Consider the following 23,566-nt stretch of genomic DNA (forward strand, 5'->3'; position numbering starts at 1 on the left):
GTGGGGATGCACTGTTTATAAGGGAGCTGTGACAGTTTTCCCGGCAGTCCACTCCCTCTCGCTCAGCTCCTCTACTCCACCCTCGCTCAGCTCCTCTACTCCACCCCCTGTCTCCGCTTTCGTCCGTCCTCGAGTGGCTGGGGGGACCGTGCAGGGAGAGAAGAAAGAAGCCAGAGAGAGGTGTGGGATCGGCGAAAACAGGGTGCCAAACCAGGGCATTCCTTCCCATTTAAAAGGGAAATCTGCTGACGTTAGTTGGTTAAATTGAACATCCTTGCATGTGCAACATTTGACTTTGGAAACAAAAATGAACTTCGCGGAGGGAGATGACTCCAAGAGACACTGCATTAAAGGGAAACATGTGGCCATTATCTGTGGCGTGGTGGTGGCTGTCGGGTTGATAGTAGGACTTGCTGTTGGCTTGACCAGATCGTGTGACCTCCCTGAAGGTGGCCCTTCCCAACCTCCTCCCACCACGAACCCTCCCCAGGACCAGGGGGTCTGCCCTGCCAGTGATGATGAAAGTGGAGGCTGGAAGAATTTCCGGCTGCCGGACTTCATCAGCCCGGAGCACTACGATCTGGAGGTGAAGCCGGTGATGGAGGAGGACACGTACAGCGGCAGGGTGACCATCTCCATCAACGTGAGCGCGCCCACGCGGCACCTGTGGCTGCACCTCCGGGAGACCAGGATCAGCCGGCTCCCGGTGCTGAAGCGGACCTCAGGGGAGCAGGTGCGAGTCCAGCGGTGCTTCGAGTACAAAAAGCAGGAGTACGTGGTGGTGGAGGCCGCGGAAGAGCTCGCACCCACCCGCGATGTCGGGCTCTACCTCCTGACCATGGAGTTCGCCGGCTGGCTGAATGGCTCGCTCGTGGGGTTTTACAGGACGACGTACATGGAGAAAGGACAAGTCAAGTAAATATTATTATTTTTGTTCTATTTCCCCTAAACTCGCATACTTGCTTTCCACTTCTTTTTCTTTACTTTTCACTGTCCACCTTTTAATTTTTTTGTTGGCCTGATCTTTATACTTGCTGTTAATTCTGCCTGTTTATCTGGTTAGCGAAAATTCTTTCCCTGTTATATTTTCAGTGCCTATCATAAAACTTGAAAGTATTGAGTGAGCTGCACAGAGTGTAAAACAACCAAAGACAAACACACAAACCAGCAAAAAACAGTGTAAGTCTTTTGTTCCATTGGAAAAATAATAATGTACTGAACCTGATCCTTAATATTTAGTATAAACTAACAGATTTTTAACATACATGCATTTGATAAGTTTCACTGGTGATATTCTTGGGCTCTATGGCAATGATTTTAAGCTGAACCTTTAAAATGACATTAAATTTCACTAAATTTAAGCAAAAGTCAGTATATGTTAAATACAGTTTTGACTATTTTACTGGAGAAAAGACATTGGAAAAGGATGGAAAATTCATAGAACTGTCTTTGTATCTACATTTAGGAATGAAGGCAGGACTGTGTCCTTTTATCTTGTTTGGCCAGAATCATTTACAGATAAACTTTCAATCAGTACTGAGTCCACTCATCAGTGGCAGCACATAGATAAATCTTTGGACTTATTGCCCATAATGCAATTTTCATGGCAATGCTAAACCTTTGCATCATAAGAGATATATTAAGGAAATAAAAAGATATGTAATAAAGGTCATAAAAACATTTTTCCTCCACACAGTCTTTCAAGTGTGTGTGTGTGTACACAATTTCATTTCTTGAATCTAGCAAAGATGTCACTCGCCTTGACAATCAATCAGAGTCTGTTACTAGAGCTGTGTTAAAGGCATAAACTCAATGATCTTTAAAAAACCTTCATACTATGGTTGCAGTCTTTGTATGAGGGAGGAAGGCTACACCTGAGGTGCCATTGAATTTGAAACTACTTTGGCTTTTGCTTACTTAGATTCTGAACAGGTAAATGATTAAGAAACCTTAGTGTCACAGTTCAGAAATGTGAATCCAGGACCAGCTCACTGTACATCCATCTCCTGTGTTGTTTTATGCTTCTTATAAAGGAAAGCAAACCTTTTGGTCAAAATTATTTCTGTTGTTTGTCACAGAGACCCAAGTACTAAAACAACATATTGAAATAGTCCTATCTTACTGTGTGGTACACTGATACAATGGGTAGAAATGCTAGTTTGAAAAAAATATTTGAAGGGATCATCCTCCTATATGTGGTATATCTTAATATCACTAGCAACCAGACAAACTTCTTTATTGTTTACATTTTTGTTTATAAAAACAAATGTGAAAGCATAGAAAATTGTTAAAAAAGGAAATAAAAAGAACATGTAAATACTTACACCATCCAGTGGTAACCCCATTAACATGTTAAAATATAACTCTAATATTTTTTTAGGCGATTAAAATTATAATTATGTTATGTCTATGTATTTATCTATCTATGTACCTTTTAATTTAACTTCTTATAAGCATTTCCCACCCATTCTTAAATACTTTTAAGAATCTGATGTTGAAAATTGTACAATATTTTGTTGCATAAATGCACTGTTGTTTTTTAAAACCAATTCCCTGATGAACATTGAGTTGCTTTCAGTATTTTATTACTGTAAATAAGTCAGGAAAGAACACAGTTGTAAGTACATCTTTAAGTGTCTATCTGTTCATTTCCTTATGTTAGGATATGAAGGGTATGAATACACCGAGGAACTTATAACATTTATTTTGTTTATTTATTTCATAAATAATACAAATTTGCTGCAGAAAACTTGGAAGACAGGGAATATTATAGGAAAAAATTTAAAAATCCATCTATAAGTCCATCACTCAAGTATAGTCATTATTAATATTTAGGCAAATATTCTTCTAGCGTTTTTTTCTGGACACAGTTATACATGGCATTACTATGCTGTATGTAGAGTTATGTTACATGCTTTAAGGGTATATCAACACCTCAACATGTCATTTGGTATTCTTGCATAAATTATTTAATCGATACATGATAGTTCATTGTATGAATTCAATATAATTTATTCAACTTTTCCATTAAACCTGGGCATTTAAGTTGCTCTTACTTTTTAAAACTAGAAACACCTATAAAATTGTACTGAACATCTCTATAATAATGTGCAACATTTTCTAATATTTCTTTAGGAAGATGGTCCAATCTACATATGTATAAATGCATGCACATATGTATATTATATTCAAAAAGTATGTTCCAAATTACATTTCTACCAACAATGAATCAAAGTACCTATTTCTCTGAGCCACACTAATAATAAAATGATTTTTTAAAGTGTTTGCACTTCATTGGAGAAAAAAGTATTCTATTCTGAAGAATATCCACCTTTAAGAGGTTCTGAAAATTCATTAGTGTAAAGTGAAAATGAGTCAAAACTTTAAAATGATTAATTATTTCTAAGCCTGTAAAACTGCTTCTTACGTTGTGAAAACACCAGAAATTTCATCCAAGTAGAGTCAGCAAAATATTTTATAAGAATTATTATTTTGGAAGGCCAAAAAATAGGAAACAATGTTTCATTAATAAATTTCCATTACATACTTTATAAAATGTAAAAAGCACCATATAGTAAAATATATATTATTTACTCGGAATCTTTGGATTATTTTACTGTACCAATTAACTTTGCCATAAAATATATACATGAGAGCTGACGTTCTGAAACTCAGCTGTCTTCGTTACTGGTCAGAAAATACTATGCGGCAGCAAGATTGGCGAGGAAGGCCTGTGCGCAGCTGGGTCCTCAGGGAAGCCGGTCTTCCCAAGTTTGTCTGCTTTCATTGGTAGCGGTCGAGGCTCTCACATTACACAGGATGCTGCCAGTTCTGCATGCACACTTTGGGATAGTTCTGGCACATACTCAATAACTTCATTTAGGCTCAATGGAATACTTTTGGTTTGCTTGTTAGGAAATATTTCAAACATATGAGAAAAATGCATTTTTTTCAAGCCTTTGGACAATCCAGGCCTCTAGGGGTTCCCATCACAGTGTCCATATAAGGATGCAAGAATGAATTCACTAGAGCAGCACCCTTCTTTCACATTACAGAGTGAGCATTGTAATATCTGAAGCTCATACAATTTAAACTACCATGATAGTAATACATTTTAAGCATGCAATTAAAATTACATTCTCTGACTCTTTTGCCTTAATGTAAAATTTAACTCCAGGATAGAGTATTAGCAGTTTGGGATATTATTGTTGCAACCATAATGTGAACATGGCTGAACTCATTAGTAACCAAAATTACTTGATTTCTGCCAATATAACCAGAACTTGAACTTCACAGGAGGGATACAACGATGTGAGCTTCTTTCCCTCAAAATTCTGAGATAAAGGAGAGCTGTAGAAGGTGGAGGCAGCTTAGAACCCTATCAATACTGTCTGTCAACATCAGTGGTTCTCAACCTTCCTAATGGTGCGACCCTTTACTACAGTTCCTCATGGTGTGGTGACCCCCAACCATAAAATTATTTTTGTTGCTACTGCATAACTGTAATTTTGCTACTGTTATGAATTGCCATCAGAAATATGTGTTTTTAAATGTCTTAGGCGACCACTGTGAAAGGGTCATTGGACCCCCAAAGGGGTCATGACCCAGGTTGAGAACCGCTGGTCTACATCATCTTGCTGGGGTTAGGCTTGCAGTGCGGCTTAGGAGGAGAAAGTCTGAGAAACTTAAAAGTCACTTTTCCTACTGTTCGCTGGTCTGTTCCTTAAGGTCTGATAAAAACAACTTAAAAAGATTGGAACCTTTGAAGTGTTTCCCTGCCCACACCGCCAAAACCCCCACCCCTTTCAGTTCTTTTCCCAGACAGAATCCCCTCAACTCAAACATCCAAAATATATAACAATGTTTTTTTCTCTCTCAGGTTGAGCATTTCTTTCTCAGCATTTGAACTGCTTTTACACAGAATTTCCCAAAGTATGTTCCACACAGCTCTAGCTGCATGGGATATTAATAGGTTTTGCCAGAACAAAAGCAGGGTCAGGATTCTGTGAGCAAACTAGTTTAGGCAATAATATGAACTACAATATAATTGTGTGTGTGTTTCAATCCTCACTGGAGGATATGCTTTTATTGATTTTTATGAGGAGAGGGGGAGAGGGGGACAGAAACATCAATGTGAGAATGAAATATCAATCGGTTGTCTCCCACACATGTACCATCTGAGGACTGGACCTGCAATTCAGGTATGTGCCCTGACTGGGAATCGAACCCATGATCTTTTGTTGCATAGGATGATGTTCCAACCAACTGAACCACACTGGCCAGTGCATTGTGTGTTTTTAATGGTGGGACTTTTCAGAGACTTTTATATGACAGTGTCCATCATGAATTTCAAGAGACTGCCATAGTTACAGCTTACCAACCTTATGTGACTGTGGACTCTTCTGTGGGTTGCTGAGAGTAAGCTGAGTCTCTCCTGTTCACTGCCTAGCACACAGTGAACTCTGAAATATTATTGAATGAATACATAGAAACGTTTCACACAGACATTTACACTCCTAAGGCCCTCTGGCACAAGCTGGGACAGGACCCTCACGGCTCCAGACCCTTACCCATGAAGGAGTCCAACCTCCACCAATGACATCTCTACCTTCCAACTCAGTGTGGGAAACTTTCTTTGGTTTCTTTTCTGCCCATCTTGTTGATGAGAAGCAGGGTTGATACATCTTTAAAAATTTTTTTACTTGGGAAAATAGTCTTTATACTTTAAGGACTTCTCATATTGTAATATTGAAATTGACAGAAATCACAAGAATTTAAAAGGGGGACGGATGGTTTCTAGTTTGAGTTTTCTGGGTGTTCTTTATAACATTGGTAGGATTGACACTGGATTTTGATATTATGGTGGGATTATAATAGACAGATGAGAAGGTAAAAGCAGGTGAAAAGGAAAGGTACCAAGTCAGAAGAGCAGAGTGGAGAGAAAAAATTAGTTTGTGGGAGAGGTTTATGTAAAGAGGCTAGCTAGAGATTACTCTGGAAAACCCATGAGAAAGAAAAGACAGGATAGCTAAGGACAGGCATTATGAATGAAAAATTAACTGGTTACTATTTAGATGTAGATGGTGAAGGAAAGAGCCAAATCCATATGTGGGTATATGAGAAATATTTCAATGACCTGGGAAAGAGAAGATGAAGGTCAGATAGCACAGTGGCATCAAGAAAGACACAGAAGCGTGGCTGGTGCGGCTCAGTGGTTGAGCATCGACCCATTAACCAAGAAGTTGCCATTTCCATTCCCGGTCAGGGCATATGCCCAGGTTGTGGGCCCAATCCCCATTGGGGGCATGCAGGAGGCAACCAAGTATTGTTCTTTCTCATTGATGTTTCTATCTCTCTCCTTCTCTGTTCCTCTCTCTCTAAAATCAATAAAAATAAAAAAAGTTAAAACAGACAGACACAAGAGGACAGAATGGAGAAGACCCTTTGCAGGTAAGGGAGTGAAGGTTTGCAAACTGATTGACTCTGCAGAGGGCGAAGGTCAAGTTATGGATCTAGGATGCCCCAGATACCTGATCTGAGTAACAGCCCAGACATTAATTAGAAATAGAAGAGAAGAACTCGGTTGAGAAGGAAGATCATAAGTTTAGTGTTAGACATGTTGAATGCTTGTCAGACATCTAGGAAGAGATTCTAGGAGACATTGGGATAAATAAATCTGAAGCGCAAGGATAAATAAAGCTTGTGAAAAGATTTAGGTATTAAGTGGAAATATGGTAAAAAAAAAAAAAAAAAAAGAAAAGAAAAGAAAGAAAGAAGGGGAATGGTCTTAGTTAAGTGTGTTTGTGTGGTACATTCCCACCTTGAGGACAAATTTATCTGTTTGTAGTTTCGATCCTGAAATTTTAGTTGTAAGTCAGTTTATTATATTCTTAGAGTGATATGTCGAGCAATCAGTATATCCATTAACAATAAAGAATCACTTTCTCTAGTCTTGTTTACTTGTTGCAGGAGGCTTAATAATTTTCTTTATTCTAGAAGCAAGAACAAAAAAGGTTTTATTTGATCTTGAATGTCTTCTACTTAGGCAAAAACAATGGGAAAGTAAAGTTAAATAATGGGTTCATTCAAACCACCTAAAGCATGTTGGAATCTGAATACGCTGGATAGGTTGTCTTGCATTGATCAGCTTCCCTACTGAAACCTGGAACACTAGCTTTAGTTTGCACAGACTTCTCTACTGAAATCAGGAACACTAGCTTTAGTCAGCACAGCCTTCCCTGCTGAAATCTGGAACTCCAGTTTTAGTGAGACAGCCTTCTCTACTAATATCTGGAACTCTAGCCTTAGTCTGCACTGCTGTTCCTGTGAAATTTGGAACTCTAACCTTAGTCTGCACAGCTGTTCCTGTGAAATCTGGAACTCTAGCCTTAGTCTGCACAGCTGTTCCTGTGAAATCTGGAACTCTAGCCTTAGTCTGCACAGCTGTTCCTGTGAAATCTGGAACTCTAGCCTTAGTCTGCACAGCTGTTCCTGTGAAATCTGGAACTCTAGCCTTAGTCTGCACAGCTGTTCCTGTGAAATCTGGAACTCTAGCCTTAGTCTGCACAGCTGTTCCTGTGAAATCTGGAACTCTAGCTTCAGTCAGCAGAGACACTTAGTAACTGTGGCTGCCTTGCTTGCATCAGAAGCCTCTTGTTTAAGGTTTTCACCGAGACCTTGCTATTTATTTTGCTGGATTAAGTTATTAAATTATTGAATACAGCCTGAGAGTCTTCAATGGAAATAGTAGGCCAAATGAGTTATGAGATAATCAAGTAATTTGTTTTTGTTTTTTAAGTTGATTCAGAGTGAACTGGCCTGTGATGTGCCTTGTCTCCTCCTTTCTTCAGCTTCCTCTAAAGTCACCTTGATGTGATGTACTCACAGAAGTCAGAGGGATGTTCTTTCCTTTTATTGTTTTTTTAAACTTATCTTTATTGTTGAATGTATTACAGATGTTCCTCTCCCCCTCCCCCTTAACCTCCTACTCCCCAATCCTGCCCTTCTCCTGCTTTCCCAACACTATTGTCTGTGTCTATTGGTTATATATATATATGCATATAAGTTCTTTGGTTTTTCTCTTCCCACCCCACCTCCCTCCTTCCCTTTGAGTTTCATCAGTCTAACAACGAATTTGTACGTCTTAATTTCTTCATCTTTTTCACCCAACTCCCCTCTCATCTGGCAACGACAAAAAGTTCTCTGTATCTAAAAGTCTGTTTCTGTTCTGCTTGCTCATTTTGTTTGTAGATTTAGTTGTTGATAGATATGTATTTATTGCCATTTTATTGTTCATATTTTTAAAAAAAATTTTTTTATTGATTTTATAGAGAGAGGAAGTCAGAGGGAGAGAGAGATAGAAACATTGATGAGAGAGAACATAGATTGGCTGCCTCCTGCATGCCCCCTGACTGGGGATCGGGCCCACAACCTGGGCATGTGCCCTGACTGGGAATGGAACTGGTGACCTCTTGGTGCATGGGTCAACACTTAACCACTGAGCAACACTGGCTGGGCTATTGTTCATATTTTTTTTATCTTCTGCTTCAAGAAGACCCATCAACATTTCACATAATATTGATTTGGTGGTAATGAACTCCTTTAGCTTTTTCTTGTCTGGGAAGCTCTTTATATATCCATTGATTCTAAATGATAGCTTTGCAGGATAGAGTAATCTTCATTACAGGTCCTTGCTTTTCATCACTTTAAATACTTCTTGCCACTCCCTCCTGGCCTGCAAAATATCTTTTGAGAAATTGGCTGACACCCTAATGGAAGCTTCATTGTAGGTAACTAACTGTTTTACTCTTGCTGCTTTTAAGATTATGTCTTTGTCTTTAACCTTTGACATTTTGATGATGATGTGTCTTGGTGTGGACCCCTCTTTGGGTTCAACTTGTTTGGAACTTTTTGTGCTTCCTGGACTTGTATGTCTGTTTCCTTCACCAAGTTAGGGAAGTTTTCTGTCATTATATTTTCAAATAGGTTTTCAATTTCTTTCTCTTCTCCTGGCACTCCCATGATGTGAATGTTGGTATGTTTGAAATTGTCCCAGAGGCTCCTTATACTATCCTCATTTTTTTTGGATTCTTTTCACTATTCTGATTGGTTGTTTTGCTTCCTTATATTCCAAGTCAATGGTTTGCTTCTTGGCTTCACCTACTCTACTATTGATTCCCTGTAAATTATTCTTTATTTCAGTTAGTGCATCCTTCATTTCTGACTGGTCCTTTATTATGTTCTTGAGCCACACACTAAGTTCATTGAGCATCCTTACAAGCAGTGTTAAGAACTCTGCATCTGTTAGATTGCTTATCTCCATTTCATTTAGTTCTTTTCCTGGAGTTTTGTTCTTCTCTTTCATTTGGGACATGTTACTTTGTCTCCTCATTTTGGCTGCCTCCCTGTGTTTGTTTCTATGTATTAGATAGAGTTGCTATGTCTCCTAGGCTTCAAAGGGTGGCCTATTATAGTAGGTATTCTGTAGGGTCCAGTGGCACAGCCTCCCTGATCACCCAGCTGGGCCCTGGAGGTGCACCCCTCATGTGCACTTTATACCCTTCTGTTGTAATTGAGTCTTGATTGCTGTTGGCATGTCAGTGGGAGAGTTTTACTCAGGCTGGTTATCTGCAAGGACTAGCTGTGCCCACTGACAACTGGCCTCTGATTACCTTGGATAATCAGATGTGCAGGGGCCTACCACACAGAGCAATACTTACGTCAGCAGTGCTCTGGTATTCCCTGAGTCCATTCCTTGAGTGTATCACTTGTGGAAGTGGTTGGGTGGTGGTGCTTTAACATGGTCTGAAGCTGTCCTCTGGGTGTGCTGGCTCTGGGGCAAGGTCAGTCCGTGCCTGTGATCTAGCTGGGGCCACCAGGCATAAGCTACAAAGCAACCTGCAGATGACTGCTTCTAGTGCTGGGCCTGGGGCCGCTTAGCAAATTGTATGTGGCTTGCTGTGGCCAGGTGCTGCTTGTTTGAGAGAATTTTGGAAAATCTGAAGCATGAGCCAAAACAGGCCAATCCTTGGATAAGAAAGCATGACTCATCTATATGTTGTTTACAAGAGACCCACCTCTCAACAAAAGACTCACATAGGTTGAAAGTGAAGGGATGGAAAAAAATTTTCCAAGCAAATGGAAAGCAAAAAAAAGCTGGGGTAGCAATTCTCATATCTGATAAAATAGATTTCAAAATGAAGACCATAACTAGAGACAAAGACGGCCACTACATAATATTGAAAGGATCTATCCAACAGGAAGATATAACCTTGATAAACATATATGCACCCAATATAGGCGCACCAAAATATATTAAAAATCTTCTGGAGGAGTTCCAAGGAGAAATCGACAACAATACAATCATAGCAGGGGACTTCAACACCCCGTTGACAGCACTGGATAGATCCTCTAGGCAAAAAATTAGCAAGGAAACAGAGACTCTAAATGAAGCACTAGACCAAATGGATTTAATAGATATCTACAGAGAATTACACCCCAAAACTACAGAATACACATTCTTCTCAAGTGCACATGGGACATTCTCAAAGATAGACCACATGATAGGACACAAACTAAATCTCTACAAGTTCAAGAAGATTGAAATCATACCAAGCATCTTCTCAGATCACAATGGCATGAAACTAGAAAACAATTGCAACAAGAACATGCAAAGACATTTCAACACATGGAGGCTAAATAGCATGTTATTAAACAATGAATGGGTCACCGAGGAGATCAAGGAAGAAATTTAAAACTTCCTGGAAACCAATGAAAATGAACATACAACAACACAGAATCTATGGGATGCAGTGAAAGCAGTTCTGAGAGGGAAGTTCATAGCACTACAGGCCTACCTCAAAAAACAAGAAAAATTTCTAATTGACTGTCTAACCTCATAACTTAAAGAATTAGAAAGCAAACAAAAAGAAAACCCCAGAGCAAGTAGAAGGAAGGAAATAGTAAAGATCAGAGCAGAAATAAATGACATAGAGACCAAAAAAACAATTCAAAGGATCAATGAAACAAAGAGCTGGTTTTTCGAAAAGATAAACAAGATTGATGGACCCTTAGCTAGACTCACCAAGAAACAAAGAGTGAGAACCCAAATACACAAAATCAGAAATGAAAGAGGAGAAGTAACAACCAACACCACGGAAATACAAAAGATCATTAAAAACTACTATGAACAACTATATGGCAACAAATTCGACAATCTAAGTGAAATGGACAAATTTCTAGAAACACACAGTCTCCCAAAACTATTCCCGGAAGAGATAGAAAACTTGAACAGACCAATAACAACTAAGGAAATTGAAGAGGTAATCAAGACTCTCCCAGCAAACAAAAGCCCAGGCCCAGATGGTTTCACAGGGGAGTTTTACCGAACATTCAAAAAAGAACTAACACCCATTCTCCTCAAACTATTTCAAAAAATTCAAGAAGAAGGAAGACTTCCAAACACGTTCTATGAGGCCAGAATAATTCTAATTCCAAAACCAGAAAAAGACACTACGAAGAAAGAAAACTACAGGCCAATATCCCTGATGAACATAGACGCCAAAATCCTGAACAAAATACTAGCAAATCGGATCCAGAAATACATCAAAAAAATTACTCACCATGACCAAGTGGGATTCATTCCAAGGATGCAAGGCTGGTACAATATTCGCAAATCAATAAACGTGATACACCACATAAACAAAATGAAGAATAAAAACCACATGATCATATCAATAGATGCTGAAAAAGCATTCGACAAAATCCAGCATCCATTTCTGACAAAAACGCTCAGCAATGTAGGAATAGAGGGATCTCGACATAATAAAGGCCATATATGAAAGACCTACAGCCAACATCATACTCAATGGACAGAAACTAAAAACATTTCCATTAAGAACAGGAACAAGACTGGGATGTCCACTTTCGCCACTCTTATTTAACATTGTACTGGAAGTCTTAGCCACAGCAATCAGACATGAAGAAAAAATAAAAGGGATCCAAACTGGAAAGGAGGAAGTGAAACTGTCATTATTTGCAGATGACATGATATTGTACATAGAAAACCCTAAAGACTCCATCAAAAATCTATTAGACTTAATAAATGAATTTGGCAAAGTAGCAGGATACAAAATTAACGTCAAGAAATCGACGGCATTCTCATACATCAATGACGAACTCACAGAAAGAGAAACTGAAAAAACAATCCCATTTACCATCGCGCCAAAATAATTACGATACCTAGGAATAAACTTAACCAAAGAAGTAAAGGACCTATTTGCAGAAAACTACAGGTCATTGAAAAAAGAAATAGAGGAAGATATAAAAAAGTGGAAGCACATACCCTGTTCATGGATTGGAAGAATTAACATCATTAAAATGTCCATACTACCCAAAGCAATCTATAGATTCAATGCAATCCCCATCAAAATACCAACGACATATTTCATAGAACTAGAACAAATACTTCAAAAGTTCATATGGAACCAAAAAAGACCCCGAAAAGCCACAGCAATCTTGAAAAAGAAGAACAAAGTAGGTGGGATCACAATACCAGATATCAGGTTATACTACAAAGCGACCGTAACCAAAACAGCCTGGTACTGGCACAAGAACAGGCATATAGACCAGTGGAACAGAACTGAAAACCCAGAAATGGACCCAAGGCAATACGCTCAATTAATATTTGACAAAGGTGGCAAGAGCATACAGTGGAGTAAAGACAGCCTCTTTAATAAATGGTGTTGGGAAAATTGGACAGCTACATGCAAAAAAATGAAACTAGACCATCAACTTACACCATACACAAAAATAAACTCAAAATGGATAAAAGACTTAAATGTGACCCGTGAATCCATAAAAATTCTAGAAGAAAATGTAGGCAACAAAATTTCGGACATCATACGGAGCAGATGCCAATGATGTATCAGATAAGGGGTTAATTTCCAATATATATAGAGTGCTCATACAACTCCACAAAAGGAAGACAAAGAACCCAATTAAAAAATGGGCAGAGGAGCTGAATAGACACCTCTCCAAACAGGACATACAAATGGCCAAGAGACATATGAAGAAATGCTCAACATCACTAATCATCAGAGAGATGCAAATTAAAACAACAATGAGGTATCACCTCACACCTGTCAGAATGGCCGCCATCAACAAATCATCAAACAACAAGTGTTGGCGAGTGTGTAGAGAAAAGGGGACTCTAATACACTGCTGGTGGGAATGCAGACTGGTGCAGCCGCTATGGAAAACAATATGGTGCTACCTCAAAAAATTAAAAATTGAACTTCCATTTGACCCAGTGATCCCACTGCTGGGAATATACCCTAAGAAGCCTGAAACACCAATCAGGAAGAATATATGTACCCCCATGTTCATAGCAGCACTATTTACAATAGCTAAGATCTGGAAACAGCCCAAGTGTCCACCAGTAGACGAATGGATAAAAAAGCTGTGGTACATATACACAATGGAGTACTATGCAGCGGTAAGAAAGAAAGATCTCTTATCCTTTGAGACGACATGGAGGGACCTGGAAAGTATTATCCTAAGTGAAAGAAGCCAAGCAGAAAAAGACAAATACCACATGAACTCACTTATATACGGAATATAATGAACATAACAGTCTGAGGAATACAGTAGACCCAGACACATGGAAGTAGGGCACAGACTGACATCCCTCAGAAGAGGGGATGGCGGGTGGGGGGGTGGGAAGAGATAAACCACAGAACTTATGTGCATGTATGCATGACCAATGGATTGGACAACTAAGCCGGGGACAGGGTGGAGGGGGGGTAGGGTGGGGGGTGCCAATGGGGTAAAAAGGTAAAATATCTGTAACAAAAAAATAAATAAAAATTCATAAATAAAAAACAAAAACAAAACAGGCCAATCCTATGGTAAACAGGTTGGGTGGGCCTGTAAGTTGGGTGGAGCAGGGCCTCAGGGAATCACCAGGGTGGGGCAACCACATTGCTGGAGTCCCAGATATGGCAGCCGTCTGCCTGCTCTGTGGGGGAAGGGCTCACCAAAGGAACAACGGCTCCACCAGCACATCTGTCTAGGGGAAAGCTGCCTTTCCAGTCCTCGCCCAAATGCCAAACAGCTTAGTTCTTCCCCATATGTCTCTGGTGCCTTTCAAGCTGCCTCCCTTCCACACTGGAGCTCAGAGGGAGCTGGTCTGAGTAAGTCTGTGCGGGTCCTTTAAGAGGAGCTGCCAGGGGCTCCAGCAGCCTCAGCCTCCTTCAGCTTCAGTTCCACTGGTTTTTACAGCCGGAAGTGATGGGAATTCTCTTCCTGGCACTAGAACCCTGAACTGGGAGCCTGGTGTGGGACGGGGACCCCTCAGTCCTCAGGGAGGACCTTCCCAGCCGAGGTGTCCTCCTGATTTTTATCCGCCACACGTGGGTGTGGGACCAGCCCGTCGGTCTCCGCCCCTCCTACCAGTCTCCATGTGGCTATTTAATTCCGTAGTTGTAGGACTTCCATTCAGCTTGATTTCAGGCGGTTCTGAAGGATGGTTGTTCTGCACTTTAGTTGTAATTTTGATGTGGTTGTGGGAGGAAGCGATACTGCGTTTACCTACACCGCCATCTTGACTGGAAGTCCAGTTCTTCCCTTTTATAAATTAATAAGCTTCATAGAATTATATTTTTAATGTGCTCAGCCTCGAAAGGGGTTACTGGAGTAGCATAGAGAGGCCTTCATGGAACAGTGGTTTTCCTCCGCACGTTTGCCTGGCATTGTAAGTCTTCAGGACATACCCAGCAGTCACTCCTGAACATATTGTGCCATTAGCCGGGCTTTCCCATTCATTTACAACACAATTCAGCTGATTTTAAAAAGAAAACATTTTAATCATTGAATAATACCTCCCCAGAGAAGTTGTGGTCTAAAATTGTTTTGTACTGCTCTCTCACATACTTTGTTTTCAAATTTGCATGTATTTACAAAACTTAAGTAACTTTGGATGGAATTTAGAATATTTAAATAGGAGATTTTGAGTTATACAGGAGTTCATGAGAAAAATAAGTTATTGTTTTTAATTGTTATATCACCTATAATGTTTAAACTCAAATTTTTAAAAACTAATTGTGTTCCAATGTAGATATTTGTGTCTAATGAATAAATTTTGAAGCCTGTTGGTTGTGGAAGGTGCTACATCAGAAATCAGCATGGACCTGTGGTGGACCCTGGTTAGGACTCTGCTTCCTCATCTCCTGTTGGGGCACTCTGTGCAAAGTTGTGTAGGGGCCTAGGCATCTGGTGTGGTCTGCAGGATGAAAGATTTTAACCAACTGAGTGGTTGAATACATGGTCTGAATACAGGATTCATAGTGTTGTCAATCTTGGACATAGTCTTTCTTTTTTTGAAAGGTCTATAAGGTGGCATCTACGTTTGGGACTTTTTCTTTTGGTTGATTCAAGTTGCATATGTTGTGTGTGAATGAAAAGAAAGTGTAGTTAGATTTCTAGAATTTAAGAAAATAGAATGAAGTGTATCCCAACCCCATTATGTAGTTTTTGTTTTTGTTTTTGTTATCCTCACCCGAGGACATTTTTGCATTTCAGATAGAGCAGGAAGGAGAGAGGGAGGAAGAGAGAGAAACACTGATGTGAGAGAGACACATCCTCTGGCTGCCACCCACACAACCCCCACAGGGGCCGGGGACAAACTGCAACTGAGGTATGTGCCCTTAGCGGAAACCGAACCTGGGTCTCTCTGGACCGCAGGCGGATGGTCTAATGGTGGAGCCAAATGTGGAGCATCAGCCCCATTATGTAAATTTCATGAGAGTTTCAAATTTAGTACCACCTGTGACCTACCCCTCCACTCTCCCCCGAACCTGTGAAGAGGCCAGATGTGCTTTGGTCACCAGCTTTTATAGATGAGGGCACTAAGAATCGTAGGTTTTGTAACTTGTACAAGGTCACACTTATGGGGCTGAAGTAGAATTAGAATCAAGAAATTTTACACTTAGAAGGGGATTTCCCTATAAAATTATATATACAATTTAGAGAAAACAATGCACATTTTGTAACCTTCTTGTTGACAAATGGCACCTTACCTACACCTATGTACATGCAGGTCACTGCAACTGAGTGAGTTTGCCGTGATTCACATTCACTGACAGGACCAGCAAACACACACACAGAGACATCTCTGACACTGTTATGTTCCATTTCCAAAGTACAGTATCTCTGAGCTTTCAAGCACAACCTCTTTTAAAGAAAGATGGGGAAAGGATAGAAAACTCTTTGCTTTCTTGGATGCTGGGGTGTAGAGCAGAGACTAGAAAAGACTATTTGAAAACCTACCCCACGGCTATTATTTCGAAACATGTAATTCCACTCCTTCCTCATCCTCATCTCCCGCACACAAATTACACACACACACACACACACACACACACACACACACTTATATTCCCGAATTAGTTAGCTGGATTATTTCTAAGGTGTGCTTAAGCTGCGACATTCTCTTAGAGTGACACGTCCTTTTCCTCTGCCTCTGGAAGAACTCAGAAGCCAGAAGAATTTGGGAGAAAAAGACAGCTGACACAACATGCTTTTTACTTGTTCCCATGATTCTTTGAGAACTTCCTTACTTTTTTCTAGTAAGAGCTTGGTGCAGTTTACTAGAAAACCCTGGTACCCCAGAAAAGTGTACAGATTTCTTTGCAATTCAGTTCAATCTGCATGTTGTTAGAAAGTTTAGTTCACTATATAAATTGTTATTATCACAAAAACTCATCAGTAATTACTTTAATTAAAAACAAATTCTTATTGACTTTTAGAGGGAGAGCGAGAGAGCAACATGAATGTGAGAGAGAAACATCGATCAGCTGCCTCCTGTACAACCCCTACTGGGGATCAAGCCTGCAACTCAGACATATGCCCTGATGGGAATTGAACCAGCAGCCTTTAGGTTCTTGGGACAATGCCCAGCTAAACCATACTGGCCAGGGCAGAAATTACTTTTTTGAAGAATAAATTCTTGGCTGAGACTTTTTTGAGTATCTTTTTATTTTGAAATCATTTCAAAGGTACAGAAAAGTTACATGACTAGTAAAAGGAACTCCTAGAAACAGTTTACTCAGAGTCACCAATTGTTTACATTTTGTCCTATTTCCTCTCTCTTCCCTCTTCAATGTCTCTGTTTCTCTGTATATTGAATCACTGTTCCCCTTTATCTCAACACTCAGTGTATATTTCCTAATTACACAAACATTCTCTAACAACCACAACCCAGTTATCAAAATCAGAAAATTTAACATCGATATAATACAATTATCTAATACACAGTCATAATCCAATTTCATCAATAAACCACAAAATGTCTTTTTGAGCTATTTTTTCATAGTCCAGAAGCCAGTCTGGATTCATTATTGCATTTAGCGATGCCTTTTTAGACTCCTTTAAACTGAATAGTTCTTGGTCTTTGTCTTTCACAACCTTGATATTTTTGAAGAGTTCAGACTACCTGTTTTGAGAATGTCCCTCAATTATAGTTTGTCTGACTTCCCTCATGACATAAAAGTTAAACATTTTTGTCAAGAATGTCACAGAAGTAATGCCATGTCCCTCTCAGGAAGTCACATCAGGAGACTCATCGAGTTGGCTTGTACTATTATTAATGATGCTGTTATCTTTGATCACTTGCTTAAGGTGATATACAACCGGTTTCTCCATTGTAAAATTAGTTTTTCCCTTTGTAAGTTTCGGAGAGAGTCTTTGCAACTATTCAGATATCCCTTTCCTCATCAAACTTTCACCCATTTGGCCCTGGCCGGTTTGGCTCAGCGGTTGGAGCATCAACCTGTGGACCAGAGAGTTCTGGGTTTGGTTCCTGCTAGGGGCACGTGCCAAAAAAAACCCAAAACGAAACAGAAACTTTTCACCCATTTGTTTGGGCATCCACTGATGATTTTCTAAATCCATCATTCCTCCAAAAATTATTAGTAGGCAATCTATGATAAAGAAGAGCTTTCCTTTCTCCCCCACTTATTTATTTATTCATATTTTATTAGAGTAAGGATTTATGGATTCTTATTTTATTCAATGGGTTATAATTCCATTGTTTATTTTGATGTTCCAATTTTCCCAGATTTGGCTAGTGGTAGTCCCCTCAAGCAGACTCCTGTGTGCTTTTTACTTGTTCCCATGATTCTTTGAGAACTTCCTTACTTTTTGGCACACCAAGATGTTCCAGGATCATCTTGGACTTTTCCTGACCCTGTACCGGAATCAGCCATTTCTCTGAGGAGTCCTGGTTTCTTTCAACGAAGAGTGATATTTAAAAATGATCATCTGGGAACTAATTGTGCTCATTGCTACATGCTTGTAATTGCATTCAGTCCTGTTCAGCAGATGAAGCTAGGAAACATATGTCCTGTGTGTATTTTTATATCCATCTACCTTATCTATATGAAAATCATTGAATTTATACCAAACCTGCACTTATAATATAATACCAAGGGGACATTCTAAGCTTCCCCCTTTACAAATTTATAATTCTCTTCCCCAACAGTGAGAAAGCTGCTTTCCATTGCTTTTTCTTTTATTTGCACAAACTAGCATTTAGAGAAAGTTGTTTCTGAATTGCTAACCCATACCATTGCAACAATGCAAAGCTACTTACTAGATCACTTATTTTTAGGTAAAATTTGCATACAGTATATTCACAAATCTAATGGGCACAATTCAATGAATTTAAACAAATTAACACATCTTTGTTACCCACGCTTCTATGAAGATCAGGATTTTTGACTTTTTTTGATCATCTCAGAAAGGTCCCTCCTTAGTCAACCATCCCTCCAGACGACACTTTTCTGGTTGTATGTGTGTTTTTTTTTTTGTTTTTTTTTTACATAGATTAGTTTTCTTGGCTGAGGTTTTATTTAAGAAGTCATTTTTATATCCAGAGATTTTGAAAAGAAATTCAAAAATATTTTAACTTCTTATAGATTGATGTTGACCTAGGACATAATTTTTTTAAAACAAATTAATGTGTATAGTACACCCTAGAGCCCAGATGAAATCCAAACTCTTACCATGGTGTCTGCTGGCCTCCTGAGATGCCTCTTCTGCACAGTCCTCTGGTTCACTGCCCTTCAGCCACACTGGACGCCTTTCGGGCTCTTCACCACATTACATTCTTCTCCACCTCAGAGGCTGTGTGCTTGCCATTCCCTCTGCTACAGTACATTCTCCTTAATCTTCACCTGTCTGGTTTCTTCTCATCATCGAGATATCAGCAAACCAGCACCTGCTCAAAGAGACTGTCCCTGACGACTCTACTTCATGTTGCTCACCACTTTTCCTGAGTCATTTTCCGTCGTTCCCTCTGCTTTATTTTGTATGGAGCGCCCATAAGGCTCCTTATTTATTTATTTACTTATTTGTTTATCTATTTATTTATTCTGTCATTGTTGTTCCCTCAGCACCTAGATGATGCCTCACAAATGTGTGTGTGAGAGAGTGTGTGTGTGTGTATGGAAGGAAGTGGTTCAATAAATATTTTTTGGATGAATAAATGATCTAATAATGTAGCTTGGTAATCTTTATGATATGCCTTCCTTAATCCCTGAGGATCTTGGAGGACAAAATATTTTCCTTACACAAATTATTAATGAGTCTAAGTGAAATTTTTTTTTTTTTTTTTACTTTTCCTTTCTTTTACAGTTTTTACTTTGCTTACTTTTCTAATGAGTAATATGATAATGGTTTCTTACTGTGATATAACTATACATAAGAAGTGTATATTCACTGGCTTTTTGAGCAATTGCTCAGAAAAAGCATTTCCACTTTGAAATGATGGAAACATTAAACATAAACATGTTTGCTTACCTATGTCTGTGCCAAGCTCAAGCCGTAAGAAAATCCTCTCTTCTCAAAAATAGGCTTTAAACCTGGCCAAGGGCTGCTTCACCTGGGAGATTACTCAGAGCTCCAGCTAGGCATGAAAATGAAACTGGGTTTTGTCCTTGGTGTAACATAAATAAGGAAAACCGTGTCATTAGGGACAGGAGCTGGGGATCTGGAATATACTCCTCTACCCTGTGGCAGAACACAGTTGCTCACTCTCTCAAGGGCCGTTCGAGATGAGCCCTGAGTTAGTTTTGTGATTATCTACTTCTCCAACAACTTGGTGGTTAAGAGAGTGATAACTGGCTTTATTCTTGCTAATCTACAGATCACATATGCTTTATCATGGCACCAAAACATCTAAATATTCATAGAAAATATCGGAAATTGTCTCTGGACTTCCATTTATTTGTTAACCTAAAGATTCCAGAAAAGACTTTGACCACTGTTTGATAGTTTTTGGATAGAAACTTATTTTAAGAAATGTAACGATGATAATAATACAGTTGATTTTTTTTCTATAGGAGTAGAAATGTAGAGGCTGACAGAAGACACAACATGTATTTTGTTTGTGTGTTTGTTTCCAAGGAGCATAGCAGCTACTGATCATGAACCAACAGATGCCAGGAAATCCTTCCCTTGTTTTGATGAGCCCAACAGAAAGGCAACTTTTACAATATCTATCGTCCACCCCAAGGACTATCAGGCACTTTCAAATATGCCAGTGCTGGTGAGTATTTTTCAAAAGTTTTTTTTTTTTTTTTTTTTTATGATAGTTTATTTAAAATATTAGACAAATTACCCAATTTGCAATGAAAGAGCACCATTGAATCCTAAAATCAAATGTGCTCTAATAGCTTACATAGAGGTATCAGAATACACTTGAGTAATTTCTTTTTTTTGAATCCTAGAAGTCTTTATCCCAAGAGATCACAGTCTAGTAAAATGCCATGCCGGGTTTTCTAAGCAAGAGACAATACAGTGATACACACCTGCTGAGCTCTGCTTAACTGAAAGAATGACAGATTCATGGCAAAGTAAAAGAATTACAGACTGAAAAATACTCAAGGGCCTCATCACTAGTCTTGGTTTGTATTTGAATATACATCTAGTTTTTATTTATTTATTTATTTTAATCCTCACCCGAGGACATTTTTTTTCATTTATCTTCAGATAGAGTGGGAAGGAGAGAGGGAGGAAGAGAGAGAGAAAAATATCGATGTGAAAGAGACACATCGACCACACGACCCCAAATGGGGCCAGGGACAAACCGCAACCGAGGTACGTGCCCTTAGTGGGAACCAAACCCAGGTCTCTGGTCCACGGACCGAAGCTCTAACTACTGAGCCAAACCGGCCATGGCTACATCCAGTTTTTAAAATAGAGATACTGTAAAATATCATTACTTGAATATTGGAGCGTAGAAGCCAATTCCAGGGAACAGCATGCCCATAGATCTTCTGGTGATTTAGACATGTTCATTAAATGTTAGGGGGAAAAAAGCTACAATAAATTCTGTCTGTACAACTATTAACATGAGACTCTTTCAACTTTCCTGATCCTCATTTCCATAATGGGTAATGTAGTTAACCGGAGTGTCACTACCTCAATGTTGAGTTATATTATACCTTAAGCATTTGACATGTAAAAGGGTCGAGCTTGTTCTTAGATCTAATTCTCACCTACTTACTATCAGAAAGACACCCTGACAAAATTATATCTCCCGTCTTTCTGATCTACTATCTGAAACATCATCTCGAAAATTCATCCCTTTTTATTATAAATATTCTTCCAAAAAACAAGAACAAAATAAAGCAAACAAAATCTCTAGAGAACTACAAAGTAAATTGCCACCAGCCACCATCTATGCCTCAGTGTGAATGAATTTGTCAAACTAGTTTTCTTCCAGGGTCAGGCCCCTGAGCAGTTGGGTTTCAATTAGAGAAGAGAGAGGACAGAATAAACATAAAGTATGAGATGCCAATGCAGAAGACTGGATCAGAGTAAAGTGCCTTTAGTATGTGTTGGCGTGGAAGGGGGGAGGGGAAGCGGGGAGAGAAAACATGCTAACTCGACTGACTTTTGCCCGGGAACTCCCATATGACCTTCAACTTTTGCAGAGTATACTTCCGGAAGTCCTGGAAAAAAGAGAACATTCTGGATCATTAGGAGATCAACACTAATACCAGTAGGTTTTTATTGCAGAGCCTCTTACTCTGCTGGACCTCCAACACTCCCCCGCGATCACGTGTGTGCACATGCTTGACTTGTGAATGACGCTCCGTGCTTCATCCCTTTTTAAAGCTTCTCACTGCTGTGTGACTCAGTGTGTGGCTGCAGGGCACATGGGAGTGTTAAACAGTGGGTAGCAGGAACTGGGCAGGTTTTCATAGATGGAGGGTTGGACTGGTGACTGGCAGCGAGGGAAGCAAAGCTGGCGTGGAGAGAAACCCAGAAAGCTGGCTCAGCAGTTGCACCAAGCAGTGGAATCCTCTCTCTCTCCTTCACCCCGACCTCCGACAAAGGACTTCTCACTAGGAAGTCGGGTTTGGGGCCATCATTTGTTTTTGTACATGATTGATTTTTTGATTAAAAAAAAAAAAGAGTATCTTTTGTTTTCAATAGAAAGAAGAGTCGGTGGATGATAAGTGGAATCGAACAACGTTCAAGAAGTCTGTCCCCATGAGCACATACCTGGTGTGCTTTGCTGTGCATCAGTTTCACCCCGTGCAGAGAGTCTCAAAAAGGGGCATACCTGTGAGTTACTTCACGTACATTTTTAAACTTATCGCTTATCAATTTGTGATTCATTTTCTACTTGTTTGAATTTTTGTTTCATACAACAGACTAGAAAAGCTCATTTGTTACTCAGGTCTGTGAGCTTGATGGTACACTGAACAACACGGAATCATGGGAACTAAAAGGGCACAGGTGGAAAGTAAGCAAACGCAGCACACAGAAGTGGGTAGCCTCAGATTACTGGGTCATGCCCAGTGAAGTTAGGTGGTTGTGTATATGTGTTTGGTGGGGTCCCAGACGGCCCAGAGAGGGAGGAGGAATCCTGCAACCAATCTCCTTTGAGTAACCAGCCTTGAGAGGTCTGTGGTGCCATTCCTATCTGTAATTCAAAGTAAGACAACAACAAAGTGTCAAAAGAAAGCATTTTTTGAAGTGTAAGAAAATGTAAATACTAAACTTATTATCTTTTTTTTTTCTTTATTGATTTTAGAGAGAGAGGATGAGAAAGACAGAAACATCAATGAAAGAGAACATTGACTGGCTGCCTCCTGCATGCCCCCCACTGGGGATCTGGCCCACAACCTGGGCACGTGCCCTGACCGGGAATTGAACCCGCAATCCCTTGTTGCATGAGTCGACGCTCAACCACTGAGCCACACCTGCCGGGTCTAAACTTATTTTTTATCCAGATGACTAATTCAATCATTTTCTTTTTAAAAACCAAATACTTTTACCTAATCATTTTTCTCATTTTAGAGGCCCCCGTTTTGCTTATGTCCTAAACACTTACTTAGTCTGTAATTCCACCTCTCTGCCTCTGTGCTACATAATAATATATATGTTCTCATAAGCTTTTTGATATAATTGTGTAAGTAAGGAATCATCACCCCCATTTGAAAAATGAGAGAGAATTAGAATTTAATGACTTCAAGTAATTTGTTCACGATCACCC

At 39.5% G+C, this 23,566-nt stretch overlaps 1 protein-coding gene across 1 annotated transcript in view; it reads left to right on the plus strand.

The window, feature by feature from the left end:
- The first annotated feature begins 210 nt into the window (after window positions 1-210).
- LOC118632747 (glutamyl aminopeptidase) overlaps window positions 211-23,566 on the plus strand; it is a 113,798-nt gene continuing 90,442 nt past the window's right edge. Inside the window, exons 1-3 of the mRNA XM_036265962.1 lie at window positions 211-915; window positions 20,464-20,605; window positions 22,501-22,632. Of these exons, the coding sequence (XP_036121855.1) occupies window positions 308-915; window positions 20,464-20,605; window positions 22,501-22,632 (882 nt within the window). The 5' untranslated portion in view covers window positions 211-307. The remainder of the gene's footprint in view (window positions 916-20,463; window positions 20,606-22,500; window positions 22,633-23,566) is intronic.

The sequence above is a fragment of the Molossus molossus genome, unplaced genomic scaffold (genome assembly GCF_014108415.1).
Source record: "Molossus molossus isolate mMolMol1 unplaced genomic scaffold, mMolMol1.p scaffold_m16_p_1, whole genome shotgun sequence".
NCBI classification, from domain to species: Eukaryota; Metazoa; Chordata; class Mammalia; order Chiroptera; family Molossidae; genus Molossus; species Molossus molossus.